This window comes from Polistes fuscatus, unplaced genomic scaffold, assembly GCF_010416935.1.
Source record: "Polistes fuscatus isolate 324 unplaced genomic scaffold, CU_Pfus_HIC Scaffold2, whole genome shotgun sequence".
In the NCBI taxonomy this organism is placed as follows: Eukaryota; Metazoa; Arthropoda; class Insecta; order Hymenoptera; family Vespidae; genus Polistes; species Polistes fuscatus.
Window position 1 is genome coordinate 7,866,471 of NW_025113096.1, and position 22,276 is coordinate 7,888,746.

General features: G+C 39.1%; 1 protein-coding gene across 1 annotated transcript in view; it reads left to right on the forward strand.

Moving 5' to 3' along the window:
* The window catches only part of LOC122516591 (homeotic protein ultrabithorax-like), a 115,614-nt gene that overhangs the window by 34,428 nt on the left and 58,910 nt on the right, over window positions 1-22,276 (forward strand). Inside the window, exon 2 of the mRNA XM_043634527.1 lies at window positions 9,819-9,860. Within this exon, the coding sequence (XP_043490462.1) occupies window positions 9,819-9,860 (42 nt within the window). The remainder of the gene's footprint in view (window positions 1-9,818; window positions 9,861-22,276) is intronic.

The window sequence follows — 22,276 nt, forward strand, 5'->3', positions numbered from 1 at the left end:
GTAGCAATAGTAGTATCCATCGAAAAGAAAGTCGAAAAATTAAGAAGTTGAGGAGAGAAAGTAGGGAGAATCTTTTTGAAGTCCTTCACGATTCTTCTTAAAAGAGGTCATTGTGAGTAACTGCAGGAGCAAGAGAGACAGGGAAGAAAGAGGCAGGGCTCGAAATGGTGGGAAACACCCTAGTGGCCATACCCTTGGCCCATTATGGCTTCTTCCTACTCGAATGGCATCAGGCAAATGGTAGTTTGGTGCTGCCTCAAAGTTATATTCGTACAGCCTACTAACCGATGAGATTCGTAGGTTGAAATAAAAATCTTGGGACATAAGCTCGACGTAAGAAACCGTTGGAATCGTCGAGGTGAGAGGCGATAGTAGCGGTCGACAGTGCGAGGAAGCGACATGGTGCTTCGTTAGGAGGCTTGTTCTCGAGCCAACTCGATTCGATTTATACGCGTACGTTTTAAGTGGTGCGATCGACTATCGTGACCGTTCCATTATAAGAGTTCAACGGTCGACGTACACTCCAGCGTCGATGTTGCTATTACGAAACTGTCTTCGACGAGAGGAAAGGACGGACCAAGTAGATTCACCGTCGATAAATCTAACATTCTAGAAGGTAAACGATTACTCTTTGATATCTTACCCGATCTCATGTTTATTTTTTTAATGGACTATACTTGGCATCGAATTAGATGAAATTAGGCAAGAGAATGCTAGTACTTTGGATATTAAAAGATACGTATTCCTAACACGATTTAGGCATCAAAGATTTCAAATTAAATTGATAGATCAAGAACTGGGATTATTCGTTTTTATACCAATTTATTATCTCGTTTTTGACGATGTTAGAATGAAATATCGTTATCGAATAGAAATTGCATTAAATGCGTCCCGATCTCGAATGGAAAAGATTGAAAGGAATACGATGGAGTGTATTATAATGACGCGCGACGTTGAAGGAGAAAATAAAACAAACAAAAAAGCAAACAAAAAAATACAGCCAAAACGAACATCGGGGGCGTTATCAGTAGTTGGTCGAGATGATCACTCGCTTGGGAGGTCCGTTATCTAGGTCCCACTGCCCACCACTGCTTGCTTTACGAACACGCTAACTAACTAACCAGCATTTACATTGCTAATTGCGCGGGCATGTGAGTGTAATGGTACCTAACGTGGACAATGCTTCAAGGGAATTAAACCTATCCTCTAGGAGCGCCCACTCTCGAGTTCTCTGCATTTTCCGATTGGAAAGAACGATTTATCTATCGTGCGATAGACCCTTGCGATTTTCTCAACCGTTCTTTTGCTGAATTTTTCTATCCTATCAAATTTACGATTACCTTCCCAAATATTGGGAAAATTTTATTGTCTAAATCATCCAAACAAATAAAAACATCCAAATATATAATAATAATAATAATAATAAAATAATAAGATAAAATTTACACAAAAGTTGAACTTTTATTTTGTTTGAATCAAATACTTACTTCATTAAATAATTCAAAATCATTTAATCGTGTTTTCTTATTAGATATCTAAAGGAAGGAATCCAAAGAATAATTTGGTAGAACAATTGCAAACGTTAGCACAATTATGTGTTAACCCTAAGGTTTCGAAGAAAAGGGGTGTATCCGTTTCGTTCTTAATCGGAGAAGGGACGTCTGTGCCGTCGTAGGGTAGTCTAAGGACATTTACGATTTACAGAGAGACATCCATTTTCTTGCAACGTTAAATTTTACAAATTCTCCTTCGAAAGATATACGAATACCGGTAGGAAGGGACTGTCACGCGAATGACACTCGGTAGAATTCAACCCTACCCTTTGTGTACTTAACTGTCTTACTATCTGCCTAGAATTCGAAATACCTTCTCCCGTTGCTCTTTCTGAGACAATGTCGAGAAAGACGATGAAAACATCAGAAAATCGATACAAGTAGATAAACTTTAAAGATAGATATTATGAAATTCATTCTTCAACTTACTATTTTCAATATTTTTTAATAAACCAGACAACAATATCGAATTTTTCAAAATCAATGTATCCTACTGTAAAATATCAAGTATCGTGAAACGTGCTAAACACGATGACAGACATTACGATACGAACGGTGAACGTACTAAAAGAGACGAAGTCAAGGTATCGTTTAGGAAAATATCAGGAATACTAAGGAGGACGAGCTGATAGTGAACGTAATAATACAGCGGACGGTGGCGTTCCAAAGAAAAGGGGTGGTATCTTTCTGGGCTGGAGGTGGAGCGCCCGTATCCTGGGGTAGCCAAGAAGACGACTACAGTTTACGATAATGCGTAAATATCCCTGGCGTCCCCAACTTTTACAAACCCTTTCCTAGACGATTCTTGGAACGGCTGAAGAGAGAGAAAAAGAGAAGGAGAGGGATAGAGAAAGAAAGGGAAGAATGAGACGATGGTGGTAGGTTGCTGGGGGTGGAGAAGTTTGCGGTGACCGAGCGAGCCGAAGGAAAAGAGGAAAGAAGGGGGACGGGGGTACAGAAGAGGATGAGGTAGAAGAGAAAAAGAGGAGGGTGGAGAGGAAGGCTTTATACACTCCTACGAAGTCTGATGCCCAGTACTTACTTGGGTATATCTTCCCCCTTTCTGTCCCCCTTTATCCCCCTCCCTCTCTCTCGTTTTCTTTCTTTCACCCTCCAACTTGGTGGATACGAGCGTTAACTCTTCCACCGCCAGAGGCCGAGAAATAAAAGATTGCACCCAACGCGAAGAAACTTCGTGGCCGTCGTTTCTTTAGCGTTCTTTCTTCTTTTCCAGTCTTTTTCAATGCCGGTGGTGCATTATAACCGAGCCGTTGCTCGAAACGACCAACAGCTCCTGACGAAGATTCTTAATGGACGAATTCTCCGCTTCTGCTTCTGTTCCGCTTCGTTTTTATGTAGGACCCAGGTATCTAGTATTCCACTAAGAAGGCTTCGCCTTCTTTCACCATCCTTTCTTTCGTTTTTTCGACGACTTCTCCGCTTTCGATTTATCGTCCCATATTTTTTGCACTGGAACGAGAGACGTGTTTTTCTCATTCTCTAATGAGTACCATCGTTTTTCCTAACGACACCGAGATAACGTTAACTGATATATGTATGCAAGATATTTGATTTTATTTTTCCGACTTAATTTCATCAAAATGATCGCATCAATTTTATATTCAAATATTAAACATCAAAATACGCGCGCCGACGAGATATTATATTAACGAAAATAAATATAAGATGATTTTTACTGCAACTAAAATTTCACGTAGGATATGTGTATACATATACATGTATATCTACACATTATGTGAATTATCTTTTCATGAAAACTCGTAGCGACAGGAGAAGAGAGGGGTGAGGCAGAGGACGCCTCACCGGATACATTTTTGTCTACACTGGCAGAAGTTTCAGCCATTCAGCCGGCTTTTCTTTGGACTGTTGGTTGGTCTATGCTTGTTGGATATATAGGAGGAGGGAGGATGAAAGCAAAAAGAAACGTGTACGGCACTCGATACGGGAACGGAGAGACGGGAAGCTGAATGGCTCTTTGCCTTATAGTTACAGCCACCCTACCATATATGTATCCCAAAGTAAAGCGACTTTTATATACTGGGAACGTCTACAGCTACGGGTAATACACTCGATTCCCGCGGTATTACGTCCAATACCGTATCCAGTAGCTTCAACAGCGTCGACAAGCGACGACTTGCTGGCTACGCCTAAGCATCACTGCTTTCTTCATATATAGAGAACCGAACTGATCTGCACAAAACCTCGTGCCAAAATTATATCGACCCTGAATACCTCTAATGGCCGTCCATGTTTATATAAGCTATGTCTTTCCTGCCTGCCTGCCTCTTCTCTCTTTCAGACGTCCCCGTCTACGATTCGGTTCTTATCCTATGACTCATAACACTCAAGAGAAAAAACTAAGTTGCTAAAATAAATTCATCATAAACAATCACAAAATAAAAATATATTTAGATAAGATATTATTTGAATTCAAGAGAATTCCCAGGTTGACAATAATCAATAGTTCGAATAAAATTTAATCATCATTAAGATAACAACAAGACAATTTAACTTTATGTTTCTCTGATTATCATATACGTGTTAATTAACTGGCCAATTAGCTATTAAATATTCGAAGTGTTTAGAAATAGTTGATCGAGGGATTCGTTTTTATCTTTCAGTTGGAGACTTTTTAAAATTGATTTGAGGTCGAAAAAAGAAGCTTGTGTGTGTCGAAAGCGAGTCGATGTTTCTTTATCGAGATCGAAACTCGAGGAGGAGCGTGATACGAATGGAGGGTGTAAAGAGTATGCTCATATTATCGGTAAACCGTCAGAGACATAAGAAACCAACGGAGCGTACGCTTTCTCGCGTACGGGCCGTGCGATTGCGTAAATACAAACGTTAAAGAGACGTGACTGCGTGGCGAGCGAAGAAACGGCACGCGCTGCACGTGCAATGCCTGCTCGCGTATTCTCCGAGTTTTCGATGACTTTGTCGACGAATCGTACCTGCGTGTATGCTTGAATATATGTATATGTTTGCGGGTTGTGTACGTGTGTGCTTCTGACCTACAGATGAAATTATAATTAGACGCTCGTCGGACTAAAGGATACGCGAATCCCGAGTGCCGTTACCAAGGAAACTAACAGGCCTTGTAACTGTTACGTGATTCTCATATAACGTTCTTCCTTCCCATTTCCCATCGATACTCGAATAGGACAACGTAACTGTAGAATATTACATAGGTATATATAATATTTGTATATATACGTATGTTTATCTATTATATATCTTATTATTGAGAGAAAGAGAGAGAGTTTTCATTTATTTTCTAAATTAAGACGTTAACCATCTTTAGCTTTTACATGTAGATTCTATAATTTTAAATTTAATGCATTAATTAAAACATTTTAAATTAAAATAACTTTAAAATGTTATATATAAATGACTAATAAAATGTTGTATATAAATCCTAGTGTGTTACGTATACTTTCTTGATAGGATATTTCTATTGCATTTAGCGATTTTCCTAAAATGAATGACTTTCATCGTATATTATAAAACCCAAGCTTTGTGTGTCCACCGTTATTAGCGATATTCTCGCGTTATGTAATACGTATAAAACTTCCTCGGTTTACCTCCAGAGTACCACCTACCACCGTCCAATAATTTATCCCATACTTTGAACCTGTACGATCTTGATCTAAAAGCGATTAATCGACTGTACGACCCTTCGCGGATACAGATCCAGGGCATTATCGAGGTCGTTTAAATGCGCATTGAGCATAAATTTATTACCCTATTTGGAAATAGCGTGATAAAAGTAAGAGAGAGAAAGAAAAAGAGAGAGAGAGAGAGAGAGAACATTTCTTGGGAGGGTGGTGTAAAGATTCTTCTAAGGGAATGGGAATGGATATAAGGAATGACGCAGGGTGGTAGAATCCCAAGGACCGGTGTACCGCTAGTCAGCCCCTTATGAAGGGTAGGAAGCAATTATAACACTAAATTAAGGGCGAGGAAAATTTGGCAATTACGCTGCTTCCAAAGGGATAAAGTTGCAGGATGGTCGTTTTTTAGTAGTACGTTTGAATACTTCAAGGGGGTGGAACTTCTTACAAGTGTGTCCAAAAAGGAGGGTAGAAACTTTCTGCTCTCTCTAATTGGTCCGGTAAAGAACATAGGAGCGTAAGTAATTATTGCGAACAAAGTTATCCTCTATCGATATTCTCTATTCTGTTTTATATCTATTATTTTGTCGTCGGATAAATATAATTATATTCTTCTTATTCTCCCCGAGTATTCTAAAAAGAAACGTACACGCACATAGAAAGAAATGAAAGGAAATATGGTGGACACCGGAATCAGTAATTAAAACCATTTTGAAATAGTCGAGAACGTGTGCGAGCTTAATTTAAGAGACGCTTAGTGGAGTAGAGGGAAAGAGGAGTAGAATAGAGAGGACTGACTATCGATATCGTAGTGGAACGCATTCGAGGGCGCATTCCAGGCACACGTTCCAACCACGCGTAGAACGCCGATGACGACGGTTTACGGCGTTGACGCGGTGCTGTCCGTCACGAAGCGGACGTTACACAACATCGGATATACTCTGCGAGTGTGAGAGAGAAAAAGAGAGAGAAGAAAGAGAGATGGAGCTCTCACACCCTTTTAGGGAGGTGACCAAATATATATATGTATATATATATATTCGGTTGGATTACATTGGACTACCAATAGCGTATACGTACACATGGAAATCGCACGCAGGACGATCTAGACAGGTTTTAGTGTGAAAGAGAGATAGAATGAGGAGGGGGTGGGTGAGAGGAAAGGGGATGATGTGGCGAGAAACGATAGAAGAGGGCGACGGCTGCGGGTATTGCGATCCGTCAGAGCGGGTAAACCGAAAACATAAATTTAATAGGTTTCACCCCCTTCTTCGAGCTTTATGGCGCCACCGAATTTCCCATTAAATAAACAAGCGCCATGTTCATTACAGGCCAACGGGATCTCTCTCGCCCTCGCTCTCTCTTTCTCTTTCTCTCGGCTGATCGAGCCCGCCTCTATAAAGCTATGTCTGTGTATGTTCGACCTCGAGCTCTACGTTATGCAACGTGCATGCGTCTAGAGGCTTAGACCGCGGCTTGTGGTTAAGGGGTAGGTATCTGTATCTCGTCGCCGAACGAACCTCCTACTTTACCCCGCGAGTATACCCGAAATTACGTACCTACATCCTTTATGACCGAGTTCTCTACCTTTGTCGAATCGCGTGTTTCTTATTTCTTCATTTAAACTTTTTCTACTTATTTGATAATGAATCTTTTTGTTCGACCGTTTCTGATTAAGTCATGGGTTAGTTAACACTCTTTCTACGTGTTATCAAATAAATCTTCCTGAACATTGAATATCTAACGATATAATGAACCAAAGATATTCGAACGCGTTCACTATTCGCTACTGAAAATTCTTCACTATCTTTATAGACGATTTATACCTAGATGAATCCATCGATCTATCCATTAATCCATCAATCCAAGCTTCGTTCGACTCGTTTTTAACTTTTTTTTTTCCCTCGTTCGAAGCATTTCCCGCGTGCAGTTTTATCGGTAACACCGCATAGTCATCGTACGTACAGACGCGAAACACTGTAACTCCTGCTTGCTGATAATTAGCGCATCCATCAGTTGCAGCAAGCCGGCAGCTAATGCCGATCGTACGTTATCGTTATCACAGCCTCCCCATTTTGTCCCCTACCGTTTCCTCGCCCCTCTTCACCGCCTATTTTCCCTCCACCTCTCTCTTCCTATCACCCCCGAAGCTACCCTTTCCCGTCTATTTGTACGCTGTGCGTACGAGACCGAAACACCGTTCGGCGAGTACCGCCATTGCCATCAGCGACACTAACACCAGCATCGTTACTAGGCATTGCCGACAACACTTGCACTCGCGATACCAACGACGCCCAGCCTCGCCATAACCATCGGCGAACTTTCTACCCCCTTCTATCCACCCTTCAAACTCATCCCCTAGATATCGATGGGCAACGCACGAGCTGTCGATGTGACCAATAATCTAATAACCAGTCACCGGCAATGCGTCGTATGTCATATCCTTGCGGACTTTTCCTCATTGCGTATCCAACCAAAAGCAATATCGTCGTTGCTCTTCGATCATCGATTCGTCGAGACGACCTGCAACGACGACAGAAAACCGTCAGACTCAAAGTCCAATGAGAACTCTACCGATACTCGATAAAAATATGATGTCTCATATACGATTTATCGGCTTTCGTTCGTTCGTTCGTTCGTTCGTTTTTCTCTTTAGTTTGAACCTGTCCGTCAAGCTAGCTTTTTCAAATAGAGCTTTCTATCATGTTAGAAATAATCTCAATTTTTCCAGTTTATCGATCAAATTCTAACGCTATTTTTATTATTTACCTTTCTCTTCGTCTTTCGCCATTTTATCCTTTAATATAAAAGCAGTAAATATAAATGTAGCGAAGTGTTGTTAAAATTGTATCCCTCTCTCTTATCGAAGTATTTTATTGACATTTATATTCAGCTTCGAAAAACATAATTGATGAGATACAATTTAGATGACTATTACGCATTCGATAACTTTCTCCTACCACATTAACGTATACCAAACGACTATTTTATATTCATTAAACATAAACACGATATTCTACTTTATGCAAATAGTCATATATTATACCTAGAAAATGATGCATTATTTATAAATATCAAGTAGGTTTGCAATGTTGCAAATAGTTACTAAATTACAGAGACTTCGGTTCGTGAAAGTATAGGTAACACATGAATAAATTAAAATGCTATAAATTTTATCTCGGAGAATATTAAAAAAAAAAAAACTAGGGGAGAAAAAAAATATAGAAAAAAGTGTATGGAAAATCCATGGATTTCATACACAGTACGTAAAAAATAGGATCAGAAAAGAGATTTTTTTTTTCTCTATCCCTATCTTTCTCTATAATCCCAGGCAATGTTTCAATCCGCATTCTGCGATCATGATAGCGCATTGTTGTCGGTGCATGCGCGCATCTCACGGCCGCGGGCCACCAAATGATCCAGAACACCTCTGGGAATTGGTTTGGGGATGGAAGAGGAGAGAGAGAGAGAGAGAGAGAGTGAGAGAATAACAGACAGAGTGAGATAGTGGGTGGGCACGCGTGCTCGAACGCGAGAGAGAGAGAGAGAGAGCAAAGGGCCGGCGTTATAACTAACCAAGCTGATCTACGACCTGTTTAGTAGTTCTATATCAGCGCTATAGCATGCTCCGGTACACGCAATCGAATCGCCTCCTATGTCGATAATATCTAACTTAAGTAGGTAACAACCAACGCGTACGTACACGCACACATGAAATATACATACGCGTTTATGCATATGTGTATACATGCACAAATATACATAAATGCAGGCATATGGTTACGAATGGACAGCCACTCCATTTTACATGACTGAAAATATCCTCGTTATCGACGATGGTATGCGTAGAAGTTGTTCGTTAGCATTGTTCGCCGATACCGAATATACATTTAAGAGGGACTTATTGCATTGACTCCTTTCGGTTTCACCATCCTTACATGTACGCTACAATTAAAGTCTCGTGTGTTGTTGTTAGATTTTTTTAAATATTTTTTTAAATATAATTTTTAGAATTAATACGTAGATTCAAATCGTTGAATAATTTTTAATAATATCATTTTGATTTCAATGGTATGTATGAAGAAAATTTGATAGAAATTACACGATAATGGAGGAATCTTTTAATTCGAATAAGGTTTACGAGAGTGGAAGAATGTAAAACGTTGAAAATCGTAGCCTCGTGACGTATAATGGATTATTAACGGATCCAATACACGGTTATATACGCGTATTCGATAAATCGAGCCGCAATCACGCTACGGGATTTCGTTGTCGTTCCGATACTACCGAACGAAGCGCACGTTAATTTTTTAATCCCTTGGCACAGACCGAGACGATTTTAAATATGAATCCTTCATTCGAAAATGAAACTGCCTAGCGTACTAGAAATATCGTCATGTCGAAAATATCGGCGTTATACGTCACACTTTCGATCAACGTATACATACACGTACAAATGTATATAATATAATATATAGGTAAATCCATACATTAAACCGCGTGCCACTAACGAGTAACAACGCGTCGTTAATCGTATCTCACATTTAAATTCGATTCTCATAAATCGATTGTAAGTATCAAGCTCTCTATCGATATCCAATCCGATTACAATTTTTTCCAACTATTTTTCCAGGTAAGGACGATATTGCTAAGCCACATTGGACATGGTTGCAAGGTGAGTCGTGCTTCATTGAAACTTAAATCGATCTCCATTAATTATCCATTCATTCACGTGTTTGATCCACGCCCCGTTGACGAAACTTCTCAAAGTTTATAGTATTACGTTCTCGCTGATAGGGCACAGATGTTCGATGTTCCTAAAATTTCATAGAATTCACGAGATTCTGTGTGATTCACGAGAAATCTTCGAGGGTTAGAAGTCGAGGGAAGAAGAAGGGAACACATTTCGTTGGGCAATCTTTAAACTCTGTCCCTTTCCATCTCCATCAACAAATAGTAAGAAATAAAGAGGGAGAGAGAGAAACTCAGAGAAATAGAAAGAAAAAGAAGGACGAGCGAAGAACAGCTGTTAGAGTAGTGCCCTGCCACGATGTAAAATCCTTTAAAAAATTCTACGTCAGAGGAAAGGTGTGTGTGAGAGAAAGAAATCGAGGAGGAAAAAAAAAAGGAATAAGGAAAAAGAAAAATATACGAAAGGGAGAAAGAAAAAGAGAGGGAATCGGGATAGAGAAGAGTGGAGAACGATGCCTTCGAGGGTAATCAATAAATATTGGCTCTCGGGGGTGAAATTGGGGTAGCCGAGGTGGGGAAGACGAGGTGGCGGGGGTGAAAGGACAGTCGTGCTGCTGCGGTTGCCGCCCCTTTCCTATGGCACACGACGTATGGCAGATATAACCACTTGGTATAGGCAATGGAGAATCGCTCACGCTCGGTAATTCCCTCAGAGTTTCTCTGATCGATACTCACTTTAGGCCCGTTCTGCTATTGCAAACGATCGCACAGAGGCTCTTTAGAAGACTACCACACCTTCCGATTTATAAGAAAAATGTATTTTGGGTAAACCGACAGTTTCGGTCGTCTAATTTTTCTTCCAGACCAAACTTTTCCACTATTTCCGAAACTCGTAAATCCTAACTCCATGGACATGATTAAGTCGATCTCAGAAAGAAATCTTTTTCTTATTTTTAAGACTAGGAGAATCGAATTCGACTACTTGGCATCGATAATCGAGAGAAGAAGGTGAATTTGAAATTAAGAGGAGAAAGAATAGATCGAGGGTGAGGAAACTCGCTGACGGTGAATTATTCGGGTCGACGAGCCGCATAATGGGAATGTCTTGATTACCAAATCGATCATTTATGTCTTTTCGTGTTCTTTGATCACGTCTTTTATATATTTCTTTTTCTCCATGTTGGACCAAAAATGTCGAAATGTTTTACTTGACACGTAAGACATTATTGTTTGTCTTAACAAATATTTGGTAATTTTTAATGAGAATTAAATCCGATCGATGTGCAAAATTCAGTATCAATTTGGAGCTTTTAACTTTGAACATACGTTTACATTGATTAGCGAGAGCATAATTTTCAGAGCTTAGCGTAGAGTATAACAATTGGATACGGGTTCACGGTTCTTCCTTCCCACCCAACCCTTTTCTAAACAGAAATACTCGAAATCTACACGAGAGAGGGGATTTCCATGGCTTTGGCTAGAATTTGGATGAGGAAGCTGAATGCTTCCCGAGGCGTGAAATGGGTGCGTTAACCGCTTGCACGAGCACACCCTGCATGAGGATAAGAGTGGATAGGGGTAAAGAGGAGGATGCGCTTCAACCCTCCGCTAATCCTTTGATTACTCTATTGTATTCAAAATCTTCTCTGTCAGATTTCGTAATATTCTTTTCGTCATAAAATGTTTTAACTCCTATGACTGTCTTTTTAAATTACAAAAATTTTCTGCCATACTCGCGCATTCCATAACTTCAAAAAAATGTTACATATCTACAGAAGAATAAATATATTTTGGAGATTCATTAAAAAAGAACTCTTACGCGAAAATTCGATCATTGAAGTAGAAAGTTCTTGATGAAAAAGAAACAAAGAAAAGAAAAGACAAGACAAGACAAGAGGAAAAAAAATAAGAAAATAAAAAGAAAGGAAGAAAAGAAATTTTTCGATAGTCGTTTCGAAAGGAGACGAACGGTTTTCCAATGGCAACTTCGAAACACCATATTGTACCCTCCCGAAAGACATCCTCCAGAAGTGTCCGCTCGTATCCTCTGGAGCGTCGATAATGGAAAAAAGGTTGGAGATCGGAGACGAGCCCTTTTCGTAGCTAGAAATGTCGGTCTTCCGCACCCCTTCCACAGCAGCCCTTCGTTCGGCGACCCTTTTTATTTTTGTTTTCTGGGATACGTTTGGAACACGTGGATGGCAATATCGTCGCTAGGATCTCACGAGGAGGTATAAGAGAAGAGTTATGTGCTCCGCTATGCGCGAGGGAATCGTAGATCAGCGGTTGGACGTCTGCGGGGACGTAGAAACGAACGAACGCGAACGAACGAAGAACCACCATCGTCGTTCCGCCTCCCCCCAGCCTTTCCTTCTTCCCTCGATCCCACCCTACTTCGAAGGCAACCAGCCACCACCCGCCCCTGTCCAACCCTCTCTTTCTCTCTTTCTCTTTCGTTCGTTCTCTCACCCTCTCTCCCAACTCGTATCGCCGCTATCTTGGAAAGCCAGCCACGTCGTTCGTGCACGCACACCGTGTTCTCCGACCTTAGGATATATTCTCCACGTGTATGTATCTATATATACATAGATCTATATATATATGTGTGTGCTCTTGTATATTTACTGTGTGTTTGTTTGTGTAGGAGAGTGCGACCGAGCTAGATAGCGTATACATCATCCGCGTATACCTACGTAAAATGCCAAAGCAGGCGCATAAGGCGACGAACGGTCGAGTATCTTTCTACGTATATGTAGAAATGTGTTCAAGTATGTGTATACAATACTGGGTGTGGCAGCCAAGGCGAACTATTATTTCATTCGGTAGAAGCGTTTGGTTGAGAAGGTGGAGGTGTACGACTTATACTTCTCTTCGCGATCCTTTCCTTCATTGTATAGGTATTCCATGTTTCTTCCAAGTCTGAAACATCTATGTTCCATATTTAAATGTAGTAAAAATTATCATTTTCTTTTTTTTCTTGATCAGAACGATAGAAGATTTGTTATCTATCTTCAGATTTTTTCTTTTGCTTTTTATCGGAGTAAATGAGTCAATTGTTACCCTGTTCTTTTACCGTGTCTTTCGAAATGGTAAATAATGAAGAAAAGGAGGTCGATTTCCATCTCAACAGCAGCACTAGCGGGAGCACCATCGTTTCCACCTCTTTCTCCTCTTTTTCCTTCTCATTCTCTTTCTTCTCCTCCTCCTTCTTCTTTCTTTTTTCGTTCGTCGTTGGAACGCGAAGTGAGTCGCCTCGCTATCTTCGGTCCTCACGTAAATTACAGCAGCTCCGCCAGAGAGAAATGGTCGCCTCCTCTCTTTTTCCCTACGCCGCCTCTTTCTGCTTTATTTACATATAGATACGAAACCCATTGAGCTGGCAAGAAAGTACTTCCCTTTTTTATGGCTGTATTCATTCAGCATCTATAAAATTTGCCGGTCTCTCGCATTATCGTTTTCGAGTTCGCGCGTCGAACGTGCGAATTCTACGCCGATCTACGAATATGTTTTTATTTTTTTTTTTTCTTAATGATGTCGATGGCCTTTTTCTCTTTCTCTCTCTCGTATATCAAATTTCTTAGTAAAATGTACTGTAAACAATGCTTAGTGTATGGTCGATGAACATAAAGTATATTATTTTCACCGATAATAGATTTTATTGTTATCGAGAAATAAAGTTAGTTGCGTAAATGCGGAACAGAATTTGTCGGTATACAGTGGTTGCAACGAGGAGAAAATTGGAGGCATTTTCGCGGTAGGTGTAATGGATCGAAGAATTCGGGCATAGCTCGAAACGTATTATGAACACACGCATAAACATCCCTTGGCGTTATCAGTTGTCGGACGCCGGGGCGCCGGATATTGTCGCATCCTCCGTTTTGCTCTCTCTTTCTCTCTCTCTCTCTCTCGCACACACACTAACTCGCTCTGTGTCTCTTTCTCTCTTATCCACTTCCAGCAAATAGGGGTTTGGGAAAACGTTCGTAGATAGAACAAAACGTAGAAAAGGGTAGGTACAGGTTGTAAGGGGTAGAAGTTAAACAAAAAAGTTAACAACCAATGCCTGAAACAATCGTAAATTCTTACGAAACGGAATTATACTCTATGAGAATTAAAGGGCAACTTTGTAAAATGTACTCGCTCGTATGTCGTCCTTTTACGGAAAGACCGAATAATCGTAAAGCAGTTCTACGTTAACTTCGAAAAAACGTAAGGGAAACTACTCGTTTGTACGAGTTTCTTCATTTTTCTTTCTATTTTTTTATACATATACGTATATTTTTTTTCGTCTTCGATTAACGATCTCGAAATATTTCCGAATCTCCGATAACTTGTATTCTCCGTCGAACAGCACGACGCAATATTACTTTCGCGAGTGATGTCATAGTACTTAAATAAAAAAAGAAAAAAGAAATAAAGTGGTAGTCTTTGATCGACACTATATACATGCTTACCTACTACTTACTTACAAACCTGTAACGATGTTTCGTAACAATCAATTTGCTCGTAATTATTACAAATATGCTACTATTAACTCGCGCACAGTAATACTATATTATATTATTTGCAACGTGATATTAGAAGCTCGTTTCTAATAAATCAAATTGCAGAGCTATTTGATCTAAGCATACTGACTCGTAAATTATTCTCTTCTCTTTGATTTTCTGTTTCCTCTCTTTTTTTCCCATGATTTTTTTAGAGTTTACCTTTCTACCATAAAAAAGTCTGACTTTCATGTTTTTTGTGACACCCGAATCGTCCCTGACCCTGTTCAACAAACATAAAAGATTTGATTGTTAAGGTTTTTCCGAAGGGTCTCATAAAAAAGTCTAAAAGAACATATTCTAAGAGAAAGTTAACCTTCTTTGAAACGTTGGATACAAACGTTACTATTTTGTAGTAAAAAATATTTTCGAGAAAGTTTTACGAGTCGTTCGCGGTTATCTATGTATTTTTTTTTTTACTTTCCCGAAACTTTCTTTTTTTTTCTTTTGATCCATCGTTCTCTGTAAAAAAGTCCTCTTTTGTCCCGAGTATAAGAGGACGTGTTCGGAGAAAGTAAAAATGAGATCCTACCTGAGAACAAATCAACTCGTAAAAAACACCATGAGACAAAATCATCCTTAGAATCCAGAAAAAAACTGCTACGAGAAGAATCCTTCGACTTTTGATCCGTTTTATACAATATCTTGGCTTAATGCAAACGCTGTCGCAGTTAACAATGATTATTACAAAAAAGAATGCTACGATGCGATAAAGTAAATACGTATGGAAACACAAAACTTGTCTACGAGCTATTGTACACAAGTCGTTTGGATGTAGTTACGGTTGAAACATTTTATTGCACGGAACAAGCACATCTTATAAATAACCTTAAAAGCCCTTGGCTATCTGAGATAGTTTTGCCTTCCGGATTATCCTTTACGATGCACAGCATCACGATTCGAGTGAGAAAATTGTAACAACGTGGTACGATAAACTTAAAATAAAAACACGATGATAATCGTTCGCGCACACACACGAGGCATTTAAAATAATATTTATTTTTTTTATTTTTATGATCGAGAAGATGAATGATTAAAAATAAAATTAAGTAATAAATAAAGCGCAAACACACAATCGATTAATTTTATATATATATATATATATTTAATAATAAAAGAGAATAGAATAACAAATTTGATATCATTCTCAAGAATTTTATAATCAGCAATTAAAAGTTTTGAATAGCAAGAATTAAGATGGCGAAACGTCGTTCTCATTGGGCGTTGGTCCAAGCGGGACTCGAAGGATATTACACTCTCGACGAATTGTATTCTCGCGTACCCTTGAAGGGTGCCGAAGGGAAACTCGGAAAGAGTTAGAACGACGTGGGGAGAATAGCGACGAGCAAATAATCGAGTTTAATTGCGAAACCGTCGGCATGATTTAATTACGCGGCGTAGCGCGCTCAGAATTAGATGTACATATATACCAAAGACGTTCATATACCTCGCCCTTCTTTCTCACTATCTTTCTTTTATCCTTCTTTTCTATAGCACGAGAAAGTATAAAAATAAACAGAATAGCCCGACGCGACTCGTGCTCTTTTTCTCATCTTTCCTATCGTTTATTTAAAATCTTTTCTCGTTGAGGTTGTTTTCTTTTCTCTCCTAGCAATAGCTTATCTCAGCTTAACTCGTTGTATAATAATTTTTCACTTAAGGTAATTGTGGATACTTAAACGTCACAACAGGATAATAAAATAATTTATAATCTATAAGTTATCAATTCGTTAATATTACAATCGTTGTTAGATAATTTGAAATGAAATGAAATAATTTTATTTAAATAAGAGAATTTTGTTATTTTGATGCTCTTTTACGAAAAAGAACATTTTTCTACAGTACCCAATACTGTATCGAGATACGGAAAGAAGACCGGTACGGTCAGTCCTCGGGATATTGGTCGGGATATTCGAAATGGCCGTAGCAGTAGGACTAGCATTGACAGAGCATAAAACTGGTCGAGCGAGCGCCGCGTCCCTTTATCAAGGCACGTTCGGTCTGGGGAGGAGTTTTGGCGTGCTCGCGTGCTACCAAGTAACGATATCAGGACGAATCTCCTGTCGCAGGTTGGTCTCGCGCGAAACGCTGGCTCGCGTGTTGCCATGCTACTGCAGTCGGACAAAAAGCAAACAGATAAGCGTTCCTCTGTCTTCGAGACTTGGAAAAGGGTGAGGAGAAAGAAGGGTCTCGGTTAAAAGAAGGGGAGGAGAGGGAGGACTCGTGAGGGCTGCCGACCAAGCCGATATACTCTTGTTTGGTTTTCGAACGTACACCAAACGAGTCCACTCAAACAAACTCGCCCTTCTTGGCATTCCCTTCTTTCGTGATTTTCTGCGATATTCACGATTTTACCATGTCTTTCTTTCTCCCTTTCTGTCTTTCTCTCTCTCTCGACACGTTAGCCAACTATAAGTCCTTCTCATTGAGATTCTTCAACATCCGTAGGTATACACCAGACAGGAAAAATTTGTCCGAGGAATGCAAAAATACTGAAAGAACTTTTTACTGATTGCTTATCGGACGGCGCAACTTTTTCTTTATTTCGAGGGAAATCGTGGGCTCGTTAACGAGCAACTGTATCGTTCTCTTTTTATACAGCAACTTTGTCCTTTTTCTTATCCTTGACTTCTACCGATAATTTCATTCTCTCTACTTAATCTTTGTGCTCTAGAAATAACGTCTAGAAACGTTGAACTTTGGAATCTCGTTGAAAGAATTTCTTTCCTCGACCTTTTTTTTCTTTCCTTTTCTTTAAGACTTACAAGTTAAACGGAAGATCGTTATCGCGTTTGACGAGGGAATCGAGTTCTCAAGTGAGTGATAAAGATTTCAAGATACCTACTACGTCTAAAAGTCAGCTGATTCCCTTGAAAGATTACTTTCTCTTTCTTCAAAAGTCCAAGCAGTAATTTGATGTTTCATTCGATGACAACGAAAAGAAAAACTTTTTCTTAGTTGGCCTTGTTGTTCGAAGACAAGGACAATCAAAGAAGAAAAGGGTGAACCAAGTTACATTGGTAAAGTTAGCGGAGAAGGAAGCGAGTTACAAGCGGGACACACGCACGACTCGGCCAACGTATTTTGGTTCGAGAGACGCTGACCTCTCGTGCCTTCCTCTTGTTCTCTTTTTCTCTCTTCCATCTTTACTCCTCCTACCATTCCCGACAACGACGACGTTCTCCTCGCCGCAACGTCTATCGCCTAGCGACGGATCCATTAGAGTATTCGAGATAATCCGTCGCACTCCTTACTATATTCGCTCAGAATAATCTTTCAACTACTTATATACGAAATACTTATCTAATTTTCTTCCTGTTAAACTTCCTTTTACTTCAAATCTATAATATTTATTTTCTACGATATCAATTAAAAGAAAAGAAACAAAATTAATTCGTACTTGTTTTTATTCTAATGTTATGAATCCAATTGGTTAATTGATCAATCTTATAATTGACAGGCAAAAACGTTTAAACGATTCTTAAAACGTCGTTATTATTCCATTCGTTGAGTATCATGAATTGTAAATATCGCAATAACGAATGGTTAGTCGTATCTTTCACGAAGAAACAAGCCTCACCGTCGGATAAAGTCATTGGTAGGAGAAACGGACCGTTAAGTAATCTAATCTCGGCACGCGCATAACTTGAACGTGCTGGTAAGTTTGCTATTATGATACGTCGCTAACGTATCCGATCGTAACCAAGGCATTAATGAAGTTCGTTAAGCTTTAAAAGGCTACCAAATGCATAAGGCTCGACGTAAAGTGGAGAACACTCGTTTTCACATAATAGCTCCTTTGGCATTTCATTGCCATTTCATAACCGAGTTAAGATAATGTTACGAACTCCGCCATTTCTTTATTTCCAACATAGAAATCTGATTTCATGGTATTCTTACCAACGAAAACTGCACATATTTTATTAAGATGTAATCTGTCTTTTTATCTTAAATTCATTAATTTTTATAATTCTCAAACCGTAATTATTATCGCGTGCGAATTTACATTACGATTTAAACGTTTCACATCATGTTAAAATCGCGTAAGAAAATAAACAAACTACACTGTTATAAATATTATTTCAAGAATTTATCGATTTAAAAACGACTGAATATTTCATTAAATTCGTAAAGTTTCTATTTCGATTGTCTCGATTCGACTACGAGGACACTCGTCTTCCTGAATATGCTAAATAATGCGTGCAACGAAATAAGAAGGAACGCGGTTACAATTGTATCTTTCTATCGTGAATCTAGATCGTCACTGTCTGTTTGAGCCGTCAGTAGCGTGACGACAAGCAGAGCACGCACTCGCTTAATTATATCCATTTGTGTGTATGCCAGTGGCAATCTCCGGCTTACTTCAACGATTGCAAACGTTATAAATTTTCAAGAATGAAAGCAAGAAACTCAATTCGATGAAAGGAACAACACTTTTTCTTACAAATTTACATTAATGTTTAATTCTATGGGCAATGAATATTCGCGTAATTCTTTTATTAAGCAAGTAAGTTCTTACATTACCATTGACCAAACAACAGTTCATTAAAGTAAAAAACAAAAACCTACTTTCGTATTACCTCAAAAAAGATTCAATTTTAAATTCGAAGTATTATAACAAGTATAACGAAAGAAGCGTTTACACGTTACCGATGACTTCGATTCTCGCAATTCGCTATAAAATTGAACGAAGTAAAATATAAACGAGTAGGTACCCTTCGATAGGATTTTTCGCCTTTCCCTCGTTATTTTCGCACCCTCCTTCGGGCCACCGAATTCCAGTAAATCGCTGCTAACGGCAATAAACCTGCGAAGCTGCGAACGTCCAGCATTTATTATTGCTCTCGCGCGTGAAGTTTGATATCCCTATGCCGGTGAACGTAGGTAGGTACGTGGTGAACATGCACGCACGCATGCGAGAACGCGCACGCGTATCGAGACGGGAGAGAGAAATACAGGGGGAGAGAGGGAGAGAGAGAGAAGCGGAAGAGGGAAAGAGGGAATGTTGAGGGTGAGGTAGGAGGGTGGGTTTAGAGAGAAGCGAGGGCGCAGCAGTCACCGGTGGTGGTTCGGCAGAGAGCACACGAGAGGGATGAGTAGACTGCGTGAAAGAGAAAGAGAAAGAGGAAGAGAGAGAAGGAGAGAAAGCAAGAGAGATAGAGACAGACGAGGGGTTGAGGAGGGTGGGGCGTGCGCGCCTGCACCTCATAAACTTAAACGCTAATTAACCGGCGCTACGGCTACTGTTGCGTCCTACGTGCGTATGCTTCTCGTTCCTGCACACGAACGCACTTTGTCCTCTCTCTCTCTCTCTCCCTTTCTCTCTCTCTCCCTTTCTCTCTCTCTCTCTCTATTTGCTATCTCTCGCTCTTACTTCCAATGTTACAGCATACTAGAGTATATCCGCGCGAGGTGGCTGGTATTCTCTAGCGAGAGACGCGATGTTTATTGCTCGACTTCCCGTAAATTAGCTACGCCGCGAAACTATCCGCTTGTTTCCATTCGCTAGTGGTAGTACCACTAAGCGTTAACTATACTTTCGAAAGACGGCATCTCGAATTTCCCCTCCTATTTGAAATCCATCGGGACCGACACGCAATTCCTTTTGTTTCGAAAATAACTCTTTGAAAATGTTTTCAAACCTATCTTAAACGTGGAAGAAACAACTGTCCCGTGAGATTAACGATCGGCGCGTTATTTTATTTTTTCAGAATTATTTATAAGACCTTATAATTTTTTTACGGTTGTATTGTTTAATGGAATTGAATATCGTATACGTGATTTGGGTTTTAAATTATTTAGAATTAATGAAAATCTGGACTTTTTGAATTTTTGAATAGATTTATAATACCTATTAGATTAATCAATGTCTAATTAATCTTTACTCATTTCCTGTTCATCTTCGATTGGATGTTTTATTTCATGCGTGCAATAGCGAACTGTTGAATGTATTTAGTTTTTCATAAATGATGACATATTTCAAGTTGATAGATTGATGAGTAAAGTCCAATATCGTTGAGAAAATATCGACATAATTACAAGTCGGTAGAACTAAAGTAATGCAAACCAAACAAGATTGTCAACCTTTTCACTTTCTGTTATTGATATAGCATAAAAATCTATTATATCTATCTTGACAATTTATGGCTGACCCATTGTTACGAATCCCACGTAAATATCTAACATACAACCCATCTCTAGTCATTATCGATAATTATATACTTCCGAAAACTATAATCGCTTTCTTTCAAAATCGATGATATTTCTTATCAAAGAGACAAACCGAAAACAAAAATAAATTAGATGAAGTACATCAATATAAATGTCGTATAGACAAATGCACACCAACACGCACACAATCTTCACGTTTATCGGCTTTGAAAAAGTTCACTTTTAGTATGAATGATCTTTAACACATGGCGAGGATTTTAAGCGGTCTAATTTCTTTACTCTTCCTTCTTCTCCTCTTTCTTTCTTTATTTCTTTCTTGTATTTCTTTTTCATTTTTATTTTTTTTTGCTTTCTTTTTTCTTTCAATTTTTTTATTCTACATCGAAGAACTCGAACGGTCGACGACGTAGAACGTGACTCGTAGCGAGGCGTCAGGCCACGCTTTGTGATTTACGATTCCGGTCTCGTCAACATTGCTCACGTACTTACTTACTTATATACATACTTATATATATATATATGTATAAATATATCTATGTATGCGAAATGTTTCTAAATGTCTTGCGAGTTGACGCACGAAAAGTCTCACGAAAAACGTCGAGGGCTGCGAGCACAGAAGGGAGGAGAGATGAGGATTGGAGGAAGGAAAGGGTTGTGGAAGTTAGAGTCGCGACTTAGATTTATTTACGGCAAGAAGAGTCAAGAGAGTCCGACGACATAGTCGTCTAGCTACTACGGTTAAATCCTTTTAATGCGAACGACTGGGTACATTTATCATGTCGTGTTTCACTCCGGTCACTTCTCTCGATCCTGGAAATAATCTCACGCAACATATTTCACGTGTACTTCAAGTTAGACTTCCTCCGTGTTCCTATGTATATACTTATAGGTATCTACTCTCTTTTAACTACGGCTACGTACCTTATATGGTTGTTCAAGAATAGAAGGAATTCTTAGACGGTTGATTCTAGAATAAGGTAAGTAAATACGAGTAGAAATGCGCGACTACAAAAAGAAGAAAAAGAAAAAGTAGAAGTAGAAGAAGTAGTAAAAAAATCAATATGGCCGCTCGTAAATTTAGTCGGATTGTAATCTTCTTATCTATCTAATCAAATAAAAGTTTCACTTTAATCCGTCGGCAGCGTATAGTAACTAATGTAATAAAAAGATATTTGTATTTTTGTATTGTCTTAAATTACCTTTTTTTCTATAGTATATTTCAAGAATAACATATATCAAAAATCGTCAGGAATCCAAAGATGAATTTTTCAAGTACAACTTAGATGCATAAATGTGGCTAAAAAAGAAAAATTAAAATTATCTTTTAATTCATCAATGATCTATTAAATAGATTGTTTTTAACTTCGCACAATTTAGTTAATACATAGTCTATACAGAATGCGCGCGCGCAGCTCGTGCATGTGCTTTCGAGACGCACGCGTGCGCGTAGAAAGAGAGAGAGAGCAAGAAGTTGAATGGCAGAAGAAGAAGATACACAGGTTCATATATATATATGTATATGTATATATATGAATGTAAATCGTTGAGAGAAAAAAGATACGCTATCTAACATATACACGTGCAACGTGTCACTCTATGCGTACATACTCGCCGGTTTGTCTAGTCATGCAACGTGCAACAACAAACACGAGCTAAAAAAAGACTCCTCTAGTCTTGTATTGTT